Source organism: Crinia signifera, chromosome 5 (assembly GCF_055691185.1).
Source record: "Crinia signifera chromosome 5, ASM5569118v1, whole genome shotgun sequence".
In the NCBI taxonomy this organism is placed as follows: Eukaryota; Metazoa; Chordata; class Amphibia; order Anura; family Myobatrachidae; genus Crinia; species Crinia signifera.
Genome location: NC_139221.1, coordinates 8,125,397 through 8,138,893, shown reverse-complemented (window position 1 = coordinate 8,138,893; position 13,497 = coordinate 8,125,397). Strand labels below are relative to the sequence as shown.

The 13,497-nt window shown below is 54.4% G+C and overlaps 1 protein-coding gene across 10 annotated transcripts in view; it reads left to right on the top strand.

Annotated features, from left to right (window-relative positions):
- Nucleotides 1-13,497, top strand: part of LOC146079913 (uncharacterized) — a 55,554-nt gene that overhangs the window by 21,786 nt on the left and 20,271 nt on the right. For 9 of the 10 annotated variants that reach the window (XM_083186630.1, XM_083186627.1, XM_083186631.1 and 6 more), the window contains 16 exons: nt 159-263; nt 405-1,160; nt 1,884-2,003; nt 2,274-2,387; nt 2,460-2,573; nt 3,829-3,966; nt 4,210-4,281; nt 4,364-4,484; nt 4,586-4,684; nt 4,765-4,851; nt 4,989-5,117; nt 6,512-6,652; nt 8,615-8,746; nt 10,062-10,190; nt 12,954-13,073; nt 13,280-13,423. In XM_083186630.1, coding sequence (XP_083042756.1) covers nt 159-263; nt 405-1,160; nt 1,884-2,003; nt 2,274-2,387; nt 2,460-2,573; nt 3,829-3,966; nt 4,210-4,281; nt 4,364-4,484; nt 4,586-4,684; nt 4,765-4,851; nt 4,989-5,117; nt 6,512-6,652; nt 8,615-8,746; nt 10,062-10,190; nt 12,954-13,073; nt 13,280-13,423 — 2,521 coding nt within the window. The remainder of the gene's footprint in view (nt 1-158; nt 264-404; nt 1,161-1,883; nt 2,004-2,273; nt 2,388-2,459; nt 2,574-3,828; nt 3,967-4,209; nt 4,282-4,363; nt 4,485-4,585; nt 4,685-4,764; nt 4,852-4,988; nt 5,118-6,511; nt 6,653-8,614; nt 8,747-10,061; nt 10,191-12,953; nt 13,074-13,279; nt 13,424-13,497) is intronic. The other variant, XM_083186625.1, reaches the window with a different exon arrangement.

Below are 13,497 nucleotides of genomic sequence, written 5' to 3'. Positions count from 1 at the left end.
CGTGTTTGTCTGTATTTATAGGGTGCCAGAAAGATCGTGTTTGTCTGTATTTATAGGGTGCCAGAGAGATCGTGTTTGTCTGTGTTTATAGGGTGCCAGAGAGATCGTGTTTGTCTGTATTTACAGCCATGGTTACTGACTGTTCCGTTATTCCACAGATTGTTCTCAACTTCCGGGAGCAGAATAATGGGCTTACCCTGGACAGTATGCCAGTATCCCAGTGCCACGAGGGATGCCACAGCTTGCAGAAGGTGGTCAAGCAGGTGATTTGGGCATAGGATTGGGGGTCTGAGAGGGTAGCGGGGTCCCCAGGGATACAGCAGAGGGTAATCTGATTCAGCAATACAGGACTGATCTTGAGTGGTGGAACCAGTGGCCTCCAACCTTTATTTTGTCTCCTGCAGATCGTTCTCCTCTTCTTGGATCACCCATGTGAGTCAGCGAAGCAAACCTCTCAGGATCCACCACTCACGGTGAGCTCCAGAACCCAGACTGAGGTGACAAGGAAACATGGAGTCACCTATTATCCGCCATCTCGCCCAGACACACCAATCCCATCCCAAACCTTTCAGGAACCTGCACGGACAATGTGCTCCAGCACCCATACGGAGTGTCCCAGCACACATGAAGGACTTCACCATCCCCCAGCTCACCCACAGGTCCCATCCACCTCACTCCCAAAACCTGTGCACACAGTGACCTCCAGCAATCAGGCTGTTGGGACTAGGTCTCTGGAGGTCAACAACCCACCCCCCGTCCTGGAGGTACCAATGTCACCAGAGCTCTGCCTGACTTCTGTGAGAAGTGAGGACTTGGTTACCCCATCCGGGGTGATAAACAGTTCAGGGGAGCTTGTCCAGTTACCCACTGACTCACGGATCCACCCACCGTCTGACCCAGAACCACAACCACTGCTGTCCTGTCAGGAGCCTATGCAGACCCTAAGCTGCAGTACACAGACCAAGGTCACCGGACGTCCCGTGGTCGGCCAAAGTCACCTCTCACCCAACGCAGAGAACCAGCTCCCTCCCAAATCCTTCCGATGCTCCAGTACCCAGACTGAGCCACCGGAGGAGTCCTCCCATGGCTCAGACGAAGGAGCCCAGCACAGGTCACGTACAGAACCCATCCTGACCGTGAACTCCTGGACTCAGACTCAGGTGAGTGACGCCCTGGAGACGCTCCTTTCTATCCTTAGACAATATAGGCCGGGCACCGAATAAATCATACTCTAGCAATAACATAGACTATGAAGGAACGGTATTCCTACGCCGGCACTCGCCCACTGATCAGATAATGTAACACAATAGCTTAGTGACCTGTAGGGGTCCAGTATCGTTAACCTATATTAATTGCTCCTAAAATAATGTTGGCCAGAGAAATCTCCGCATACTATAAAATAGAGTCCTTGGCACCCGTCTGTCTCAAGATTGATTCGATTTTCACTATTCCTTATAGAGCATTTCTAAATAAGGTTTAGGTGGATGAAACCTTCATCTATGACAAAAGGGAGCCAAGCAGTGAGGATGTTAGTGAAGCAAGTCAAAGAAAAAATGTCCGTCTGATCCCTCTTTTGGTTTATACAGCCTGAACCATTAAAGATGTATCACAACGTTGGATGTTTTTCCTACAATATGTAGAGATTGATCTGTATTATCCGGTTGATCGATCACTGTGTGGCAGAGTGTATGATGATGGCTCTCTGTGTGTGTGTGTAGTTCCTGTGTGGCAGAGTGTATGATGATGGCTCTCTGTGTGTGTGTGTAGTTCCCGTGTGGCAGAGTGTATGATGATGGCTCTCTCTGTGTGTGTGTGTGTGTGTGTGTGTGTGTGTGTAGTTCCCGTGTGGCAGAGTGAATGATGATAACTCTGCTTATTTGCAGCACACGGAGGGACATGGACCAGGACATCTCAGGGAACGTGACGTAAGACCCGATCAGCCTCCGCACAGCCACAACCAGCAGCCATGTGGCTGTTCCTGCCTGGCGCCATCTCTAACCCAGGTCTGGCCTGAGTACATTAATATGGGGGGAGGTGCAGCATTGGTGTACAACGGGGTGGGGCAGGTGCCGCAGGGGTGTATAACGGGGTGTGGGAGGTGCTGCAGGGGTGTATAACGGGGGGCGGGTTGCTGCAGGGATGTATAACGGGGGGGAGATGCTGCAGCGGTGTATAATGGGAAGGGGGGGGGGGTTTGGTCCTGCCCTCTGTGGCTTTGGTTTACTATAACAGTCTAGCTGTCACTGATTCCCACTCTCTTGTCTCCTCCTCAGTATGTGGGTAACCTACTGGATCACCACAAGGTGTTGCTGCAGGGCTCTGTGCTTAATCCATGTATACCCCCCTCCGCTGCCTCCCCGTGTCCACCCCAGCGCCGCGTCCGACAGGTGAGTCCCCGATTCCACACCGTGGTCACTTACAGGAACCTCTCTATACTGTTCTAATCACACTTTCTGTAGATTGTTCTGAATTTCCTGGAGCAAGACGGCATGGCAGTGACTCAGGATGTCCCCGTTGCTAGCGCTTCCAGTGATTTGGCATCTCCTGGATTACCAGCGCACCAGGAAACCCAGGTACTGGTCACGTGGCTGCCGTTGGAGGCGGTGTCTGTCACCTGCCTGTAAGGGCTTCACTTCGCATGTGATGCGTCAGGTGTATGTGTCTCTGTGCCGGCGCGTGACGCGTCACACGCCGGCACAGAGAGACATACACCTGACGCGTCACGCGCCGGCACAGAGACACATACACCTGACGCATCACATGCGAAGTGTGTGTCTCTCTGTGCCGGTGTGTGACGTGTCAGGTGTATGTGTCTCTGTGCCGGCGTGTGACGCGTCAGGTGTATGTGTCTCTGTGCCGGCGTGTGACGCGTCAGGTGTATGTGTCTCTGTGCCGGCGTGTGACGCGTCAGGTGTATGTGTCTCTGTGCCGGCGTGTGACGCGTCAGGTGTATGTGTCTCTGTGCCGGCGTGTGACGCGTCAGGTGCATGTGTCTCTGTGCCGGCGTGTGACGCGTCAGGTGTATGTGTCTCTGTGGCGGCGTGTGACGAGTCAGGTGTATGTGTCTCTGTGCCGGCGTGTGACGCGTCAGGTGTATGTGTCTCTGTGCCGGCGTGTGACGCTTCAGGTGTATGTGTCTCTGTGCCGGCGTGTGACGCGTCAGGTGTATGTGTCTCTGTGCCGGCGTGTGATGCGTCAGGTGTATGTGTCTCTGTGCCGGCGTGTGACGCGTCAGGTGTATGTCTCTCTGTGCCGGCGTGTGACGCGTCAGGTGTATGTCTCTCTGTGCCGGCGTGTGACGCGTCAGGTGTATGTGTCTCTGTGCCAAGGTGTGACGCGTCAGGTGTATGTCTCTCTGTGCCGGCGTGTGACGCGTCAGGTGTATGTGTCTCTGTGCCGACGTGTGACGCGTCAGGTGTATGTCTCTCTGTGCCGGCGTGTGACGCGTCAGGTGTATGTCTCTCTGTGCCGGCGTGTGACGCGTCAGGTGTATGTGTCTCTGTTCCGGCGTGTGACGCGTCAGGTGTATGTGTCTCTGTGCCGGCGTGTGACGCGTCAGGTGTATGTGTCTCTGTACCGGCGTGTGACGCGTCAGGTGTATGTCTCTCTGTTCCGGCGTGTGACGCCTCAGGTGTATGCGTCTCTGTACCGGCGTGTGATGCGTCAGGTGTATGTGTGGCGCCTTAGGTGTATGCGTCTCTGTGCCGGAGTGTGACGCGTCGGATGTATGTCTCTGGACTGGTGTGTAAAACACGTGTATGTAGCACCTACAGATACCTGTGTGTGTGTGTGTGTGTGTGTGATACAACTATCCTTAATATGTTGCAGACCAGTGCGGACATCCTGCAGCCCCTCCATAAATCCACTGAAAAGCCTGGAAGATCCGCCTGCCCCTCTCGGAGACCGTCGCAGAGCCGCAGCTGCCCCCCTTCACTGAATGACCGTGTGACGTCGCCACTACCCCAGGTACGACCGTCAGTGTGTTACAGGGTACATACAGCTCCCACTGCCACCTTACTGATCTCTGTGCACACCTGTATGTGATGTAGGGGTTGTACGATCTGCAGCAGCACATCACACCTGCATGAATTACCCCTATTCCTCCCTGTGGGTTATAAGGATACAGAATCCATTCTATCTGAATCTGTCTGCTTTGGGCTCCGGAGCCGTGATGTAACTCCTCTCCTTGTGTTCTGCTGTTCCTCTTAGCAACAAGAGAGCCGCCTCCGCCCCACTATCAGGGATGGACCGTGGCCGCACCGCGTGGCTTTGGAGGGAAAGGTAACAGACTTGCTGCACCCGCGTAGCCGTGCACACGATACCCAGGAGTCCTGCCTCTGATTGCCGTCTCTCTGTCTCCCAGGTCACCTTTGAGGACATTGTCATCTATTTCTCTAAGGAGGAGTGGGAGCTTCTGCGGAGCGAGCAGAGGGGGCTGTACAGGGAGGTGATGTCTGACAATTACCAGTCGCTGCTGTCTCTGGGTAAGTCGGGAAATGTCAGGGATCTGAGTGACGTCCTAGCGCTAGTGACTGGCGCATTAATGTCACCGCGGTTGTTTTACACGTGATGTTCCTTGCATCAGGATTAATGGCGGAGAAGCCCGACCTCATGGCGCGGATTGAACGGCAGGAGGAAGACCTCTGGGAGGACAGGACCGCAGGCAGGAGACTGCGGCACCAGGGTGAGACCTCTGGTAGAGTGGCGTTGTGTTAGTGTGTCGCTTACAGTACATGGAGGCTTAATGCCCCGTTCTGGTTTCAGCTGCGGAGACCGGGTGTCTTCTAGACCTGGGTACGGGTGGCGTCCGCTTCCTAGAGAACGATGGTACCACAGATAATACAGGAAGAGGTGAGCGACATCGATGGCTGGCCGTAATCTGGACAATTTACATTGACTTACTCTGTTGTGGAATCTGCCAATAGATTGGTGGCTTCAGAGTCCAGAACTTCATAATAACGTATCTTCTGTCTCCCTCCATCCGGCAGAGTCTGTGGAGAGCAGTAGTCACCTCGGGGCCTTGATGCGGCTGGTGAATGAGATCCCAGGCTTCCTGTTGGGCGGCTCCTCTCCCGCCCGTAGTCTGGAGGACCATGAGAACATCCGGCCGTGCTCAGGTGAAAACTGGAGTCTTTATTGCATCTTTTTACTTGAAAATGCCTCTCGAGGTGCCCATATAATAGTAGTAGTAGTAGTAGTAGTAGTAGTAGTACGTTTATTTATAAGGCGCCGCAAAGTGTCCGCAGCGCCGTACATAGCAAACAAAAAAATTACGAGGTAATGTACAGGGTGTGTTGAAAAATACAGTATGAATAGGGGTATAGCTGGTAGAACTAAAATCAGCATCAGTTCAGAAGTAGGTGTGGAAATTGTCGAGGAGACTAAAGATGAAGTAGAGGAAGGGAAGAACAGGACAGGAGCACAGGTGAGGTAAAGAGGTAGGGTGAGTACGTGAGGCAGGAGGACCCTACTCATAAGAGTTAACATACTAAAAATAGGTGGGTGGACGAACGAAATACAATAGGATAAGTAGGAACGGAGGGGAACGGAGGCAGGATAGGAGGATCAAAAGAGTTTAGGAGGAGGGATAGGCTAGTCGAAAAAAGTGGGTTTTGAGGGAGCGCTTGAAGGAGGTAAGGGAATTAGAAAGCCTGATGGGTGGCGGGAGGTTGTTCCAGTGCAGGGGGGCAGCGCGAGAGAAGTCTTGGACACGGGAGTGGGAGGAGGTGATTAGGTGAGAGGTCAGTCGGCGGTCAGCGATGTAGCGAAGAGGACGGGAGGGAGTGTGGATAGAGATCAGTGAAGAGAGGTAAGGAGCGGTGGAGGAGGAGAGAGCCTTGTAGGTGGTGGTGAGGAGTTTAAAGAGAACTCGGAAAGGAATAATAGTGGGTATACATGCAATTGCATCGATCAATCGCATAAAAAGCGCCCGAGTTGTTTGTATTTAGCAGCAGGGCTGACTTGATGCGCGGTCCCCGTGCACATCGCACCAGAGCCAGGAAGGCTTGGCTGGGATTGCATGCGATATATCATATCGCCCAGGAAGCACTATCCTGGACTTGGCGCCACCTTGCAGTACAATGAATCTGGGTTTAGCAATGTGATCAGTCATTCCAGAGAGTGCGTCTCACCGCGCCAGCGTCCGAGGTCTCTGTGGGGTGCTGGGACATCCAGTACCGGAACACTGCCCACCATTGGCTCCTGGAACTCTAGTTGGCGTAGTAGCAGACATCAGACTGTTATTGCCCGCTATGCACTTGGGTGATTATGTTACGTGTGCTCTCTCGCTTCACGGCTGTTGCTGCTCCTGGATGCAATGACCTGGACAGCACTCGCAGGGCAGAATTCTGACTGCTGGCATCATATGGCAGTGCCACCGTGACAACCCATCCTACTGCCAATGTGTAGCTATGGGTAACTAGCGGGGCGTCCCCATATGTAATAAATGCTCCATGTGTGATCTGTGTCCTCATCAGGACTATTATTTATCCTGGGTTTCATGTTTATCCAGTTAAAACAGAGGAAAGTTCCCCGGCCTGTACCCCATCTTCTGCCCACGCTCCTCGTCCTGTAGTGACCCCGGAAAGTGCCGGAAGCCCAGGTCTCCCCATTGACACGGAGCAGAGACAAGGCAAGGTCAAAGTAGAAGAACGTAAGTGTTTCCGGGGGTGGGACATCTGTGTGGTGGCACGCTACCTGGCTTGAGTGTGTGTGTGTGTATGGATGGATGTGTGTAACATAGAAACATAGAATTTGACGGCAGATAAGAACCACTTGTCACATCTAGTCTGCCCCTTTTTTAAACATATTACCTCAAACCATATTTGATCCTTATTTTTTTGTAAGCATATCAATATGCCTATCCCAAGCATGTTTACATTGTACTACTGTATTTGCGTCTACCACCTCTGATGGGAGGCTATTCCACTTATCTACTACTCTTTCTGTGAAGTAATTCTTCCTCACATTTCCCTGTACCTTCCTCCCCCCAGTGTCAGTGCATGTCCTCGTGTTCTGCTGCTCCTCTTCCTGTGAAGAATGTCTCCCACCTGTACCTTCCTCCCTATAGTGTCAGTGCGTGTCCTCGTGTTCTGCTGCTCCTCTTCCTGTGAAGAATGTCTCCCACCTGTACCTTCCTCCCCCCAGTGTCAGTGCATGTCCTCGTGTTCTGCTGCTCCTCTTCCTGTGAAGAATGTCTCCCACCTGTACCTTCCTCCCTCTAGTGTCAGTGCATGTCCTCGTGTTCTGCTGCTCCTCTTCCTGTGACTAATGTCTCCCACCTGTACCTTCCTCCCCCTAGTGTCAGTGCATGTCCTCGTGTTCTGCTGCTCCTCTTCCTGTGACTAATGTCTCCCACCTGTACCTTCCTCCCTCTAGTGTCAGTGCCTGTCCTCGTGTTCTGCTGCTCCTCTTCCTGTGAAGAATGTCTCCCACCTGTACCTTCCTCCCTCTAGTGTCAGTGCATGTCCTCGTGTTCTGCTGCTCCTCTTCCTGTGAAGAATGTCTCCCTCCTGTACCTTCCTCCCTCTAATGTCAGTGCATGTCCTCGTGTTCTGCTGCTCCTCTTCCTGTGACTAATGTCTCCCACCTGTACCTTCCTCCCCCTAGTGTCAGTGCATGTCCTCGTGTTCTGCTGCTCCTCTTCCTGTGACTAATGTCTCCCACCTGGACCTTCCTCCCTCTAGTGTCAGTGCATGTCCTCGTGTTCTGCTGCTCTTCTTCCTGTGACTAATGTCTCCCACCTGTACCTTCCTCCCTCTAGTGTCAGTGCATGTCCTCGTGTTCTGCTGCTCCTCTTCCTGTGACTAATGTCTCCCACCTGTACCTTCCTCTAGTGTCAGTGCATGTCCTCGTGTTCTGCTGCTCCTCTTCCTGTGAAGAATGTCTCCCTCCTGTACCTTCCTCCCTCTAGTGTCAGTGCATGTCCTCGTGTTCTGCTGCTCCTCTTCCTGTGACTAATGTCTCCCCCCTGTACCTTCCTCCCTCTAGTGCCAGTGCGTGTGCTCGTGTTCTGCTGCTCCTCTTCCTGTGACTAATGTCTCCCACCTGTACCTTCCTCCCTCTAGTGTCAGTGCATGTCCTCGTGTTCTGCTGCTCCTCTTCCTGTGACTAATGTCTCCCACCTGTACCTTCCTCCCTCTAGTGTCAGTGCATGTCCTCGTGTTCTGCTGCTCCTCTTCCTGTGAAGAATGTCTCCCACCTGTACCTTCCTCCCCCTAGTGTCAGTGCATGTCCCAGTGTTCTGCTGCTCCTCTTCCTGTGAAGAATGTCTCCCTCCTGTACCTTGTTATAACCCTTGGTATATGTGACAGTTTCTATCATGTCCCCCTTTCCCTTCTCTGCTCTAAACTATACATGTTAAGATATTTTAGTCTTTCCTGGTACGTTTTGTGATGTAGGCCATGCACCATTTTAGTTGCTCTTCTTCTTTGTACAGTCTGTAATGTATTTATATCCTTCTGGAGATATGGCCTCCAGAACTGAACACAATACTCTAGATGAGGTCGTACCAATGACCTATGTATATGTGTGTATGGATGGATGTATATGTGTGTGTAGTTCAGAGACTGTGCTACTGTATGTTCAGTAATTGGAATTCTGTCATTGGCTCCAGGAGAGGTGGTCGTAACGCCTTTATCCAGACATGGCGCACACCTTAGTCATCCTCGTATCTCACCTTTATGTATAAAGAGGGACCCAGGAGCCAGCACTGAATGTATACAATGGGGTCCACAGATTAAGCAAGGTATGCGCATCTGCCCCATCTGCTATCCTGCTGCGCCCCCTTATCTACTCCCGGCTATCCTTCTACCCCCATCTACTCCCGGCTATCCTCCTGCTCCCCCTTATCTACTCCCGGCTATCCTGCTGCACCCCCTTATCTACTCCTGGCTATCCTTCTGCACCCCCTTATCTACTCCTGGCTATCCTGCTGCCCCTCTGCCCCATCTACTCCTGGCAATCCTGCTGCGCCCCCTTATCTACTCCTGGCTATCCTGCTGCCCCTCTGCCCCCATCTACTTCAGGCTATCCTGCTGCGCCCCCTTATCTACTCCTGGCTATCCTGCTGCCCCCCTCTGCCCCCATCTACTCCTGACTATCCTCCTGCGCCCCCTTATCTACTCCTGGCTATCCTGCTGCCCCTCTGCCCCCATCGACTCCTAGCTATCCTGCTGCCCCTCTGCCCCCATCTACTCCAGGCTATCCTGCTGCGCCCCCTTATCTACTCCTGGCTATCCTGCTTCTCCATCTACTCCGGGCTATCCTCCTGCTGCTCCATCTACTCCTGGCTATCCTGCTTCCCCTCTGCCCCCATCTACTCCTGGTTATCCAGTTGCCCCTCTGCCCCCATCTACTCCTGGCTATCCTGTTGCCCCTCTGCCCCATCTACTCCTGCCTATCCTTCTACCCCCATCTACTCCAGGCTAACCTGCTGCCTCTCAGCCATGGATATCCGGGAGTAGATAGGGGCAATCTCCCAATTCTCCTGCTGCTGCTCCTCGGACCCCATCTACTCCCGGCTATCCCGCTTCTCTCTCTCCCCCTATCCCCCCCTACCGCTATCCTGCTGCGCCTCTGCCCCCATCTAGTGCCGGCTATCGTCCTGCGCCCCTTTCCTTATCCCTGGCTCTCTCCCAATTCTCCTGCTGCTGCGCCTCCACCCCCATCTACTCCTGGCTGTCCTGCTGCAACACCCCCCCAACCATCTACTCCCGGCTATCCTGCTGCCTTCACCCACACACATCTACTCCTGGTCAATCCTCCCCTCTTCTCCACACCCGCTATCCTGCCCCGGCTCCGTCCCCATCTACTCCTGGCTATCCTGCTGCCTTCACCCACACACACATCTTCTCCCGGACTATCCTCCTGCCCTCCCCCTTCTCTCCACACCCGCTATCCTGCTGCGCCTTCGCCCCCATCTACTCCCGGCTATCCTGCTCCAATTCCTACCCCATCTTGTTGTCAGTATCTGTTTTGGCTTACGGGCTTCCCAGATATTCCCACCATAGGTTCATGTAAGGTAAGAAGATCACTGACAAGATTTGTGTTCTGTCCATCAGAGGAAGTTCCTGCTGCCACCAGCCCTGGTCACAGCTACATTCAGAAGACCAGAATCTCCCACCTTCCAACTAGCCCCGGACCCCGTCACCCCCACCCTCCAGACAACGGCAGGAGACCCAGCACGAGAGGTGAGAATACAGATTTGCACACTCCCCCTTCCCCAGTGATAGCGCCCAGTACGTTCCTCCTTCCCCAGTAATAGCGCCCAGTACGTTCCTCCTTCCCCAGTAATGGCGCCCAGCACGTTCCTCCTTCCCCAGTAATGGCTCCCAGCACGTTCCTCCTTCCCCAGTAATGGCTCCCAGCACGTTCCTCCTTCCCCAGTAATGGCGCCCAGCACGTTCCTCCTTCCCCAGTAATGGTGCCCAGCACGTTCCTCCTTCCCCAGTAATGCTGCCCTGCACGTTCCTCCTTCCCCAGTAATGGTGCCCAGCACGTTCCTCCTTCCCCAGTAATGGCGCCCTGCACGTTCCTCCTTCCTCAGTAATGGCACCCAGCACGTTCCTCCTTCCCATATAATGGCGCCCAGTATGTTCCTTCGTCCCCTGTAATAGCGCCCAGCATGTTTCTCCTTCCCCAGTTATGGCGTCCAGCGCGTTCCTCCTTCCCCGGTATTGGCGCCCAGCATGTTTCTCCTTCCCCAGTAATGGCGACCAGCGTGTACCTCCTTCCCCCAGTAATGGCGCACGCCACCCCTTCCCAGTTAATAATGCCCCTTGCACGCCACGCCTTTCTAGGTAATAGAGCCCCTCACATGCCACCCCTTCCCAGGTAATAATGCCGCTTACACGCCACCCCTTCCCAGGTAATAGAGCCCCTCACATGCCACCCCTTCCCAGGTAATAATGCCGCTTACACGCCACCCCTTCCCAGGTAATAGAGCCCCTCACATGCCACCCCTTCCCAGGTAATAGAGCCCCTCACATGCCACCCCTTCCCAGGTAATAGAGCCCCTCACATGCCACCCCTTCCCAGGTAATAGAGCTCTTCGCATGCCACCCCTTCCCAGGTAATAGAGCCGCTCACATGCCACCCCTTCCCAGGTAATAGAGCCCCTCACATGCCACCCCTTCCCAGGTAATAGAGCCCCTCGCACGCTACCCCTTCCCAGGTAATAGAGCCCCTTGCATGCCATCCCTTCCCAGGTAATAGAGCCCCTCACATGCCACCCCTTACCAGGTAATAGAGCCCCTCACATGCCACCCCTTCCCAGGTAATAGAGCCCCACACATGCCACCCCTTCCCAGGTAATAGAGCCCCTCACATGCCACCCCTTCCCTGGTAATAGAGCCCCTTACACGCCACCCCTTCCCAGGTAATAGAGCCCCTCACACGCCACCCCTTCCCAGGTAATAGAGCCCCTCACACGCCACCCCTTCCCAGGTAATAATGCCCCTCGCACGCCACCCCTTCCCAGGTAATAGAGCCCCTTACATGCCACCCCTTCCCAGGTAATAGAGCCCCTCACATGCCACCCCTTCCCTGGTAATAGAGCCCCTTACACGCCACCCCTTCCCAGGTAATAGAGCCCCTCACACGCCACCCCTTCCCAGGTAATAATGCCCCTCGCACGCCACCCCTTCCCAGGTAATAGAGCCCCTTACATGCCACCCCTTCCCAGGTAATAGAGCCCCTCACATGCCACCCCTTCCCAGGTAATAATGCCCCTCGCATGCCACCCCTTCCCAGGTAATAATGCCCCTCGCACGCCACCCCTTCCCAGGTAATAATGCCCCTCGCATGCCACCCCTTCCCAGGTAATAATGCCCCTCGCATGCCACCCCTTCCCAGGTAATAATGCCCCTCGCACGCCACCCCTTCCCAGGTAATAATGCCCCTCGCATGCCACCCCTTCCCAGGTAATAATGCCCCTCGCATGCCACCCCTTCCCAGGTAATAATGCCCCTCGCACGCCACCCCTTCCCAGGTAATAGAGCCCCTCACATGCCACCCCTTCCCAGGTAATGCCCCTCGCACGCCACCCCTTCCCAGGTAATAGAGCCCCTCACATGCCACCCCTTCCCAGGTAATAGAGCCCCTCACATGCCACCCCTTCCCAGGTAATAATGCCCCTCGCACGCCACCCCTTCCCAGGTAATAGAGCCCCTCACATGCCACCCCTTCCCAGGTAATAGAGCCCCTCACATGCCACTCCTTCCCAGGTAATAGAGCCCCTCACATGCCACCCCTTCCCAGGTAATAATGCCGCTTACACGCCACCCCTTCCCAGGTAATAGAGCCCCTCACATGCCACCCCTTCCCAGGTAATAGAGCCCCTCACATGCCACCCCTTCCCAGGTAATAGAGCCCCTCACATGCCACCCCTTCCCAGGTAATAATGCCACTTACACGCCACCCCTTCCCAGGTAATAGAGCCCCTCACATGCCACCCCTTCCCAGGTAATAATGCCACTTACACGCCACCCCTTCCCAGGTAATAGAGCCCCTCGCACGCCACCCCTTCCCAGGTAATGGAGCCCCTCGCACGCCACCCCTTCCCAGGTAATAGAGCCCCTCGCACGCCACCCCTTCCCAGGTAATAATGCCCCTCGCACGCCACCCCTTCCCAGGTAATAGAGCCCCTCGCACGCCACCCCTTCCCAGGTAATAATGCCCCTCACATGCCACCCCTTCCCAGGTAATAGAGCCCCTCACATGCCACCCCTTCCCAGGTAATAGAGCCCCTCGCACGCCACCCCTTCCCAGGTAATAATGCCCCTCACATGCCACCCCTTCCCAGGTAATAGAGCCCCTCACATGCCACCCCTTCCCAGGTAATAGAGCCCCTCACATGCCACCCCTTCCCAGGTAATAACAGCTAGAATGGAGAAATGAAGGGGCCCGGGGCTCTCGGTATGAGATGCGGCATCTATGCTTCTCATTACCCACAGGTGGAACAAGTGCTTGTACAGCAGCATCCTCACCCCGGAACCCCAGCATCTCACCAGCGTCTCTCTGTGATGGAACCAACACCGCAGAACTGGGCGACTTGAAAATTAAAGTTAAACAAGGTTGGTCAAGGCTGGAACTTTATCACGTCATGTGTAAATTATGTCCAGAGGTAGACCTCATCGGGCCCTAGGCAGGGTTTGGGGCCCTCAAACAACTATATATTTGCTGTTGCTTGCACCCACTGCCTGTCTTGCGGCTTCTGGAATGAGTTTCGTGCGATTGTGGCTCTGCTGATCCAGTAACACTTCTTCTCTTCTGTGTGCAGAGGATTCTGGGAGTGAGCGAGAATCCTTGGAGTCACCGTTCAGTGGGAGGAAAGTGTCTAACAGTCCGATGTCATCACCTTGTGCTGTCCGACAGCCGGAACACTGGAGGCTGGGCTCATCTCCTAGGAAGTCACCGGCAGATAGTAAGAGAATACAGGGGGGACACTTACCCACTGGGGCTGTAGTGTGAGGTGTCATCATTCAGAATGCTGACGTG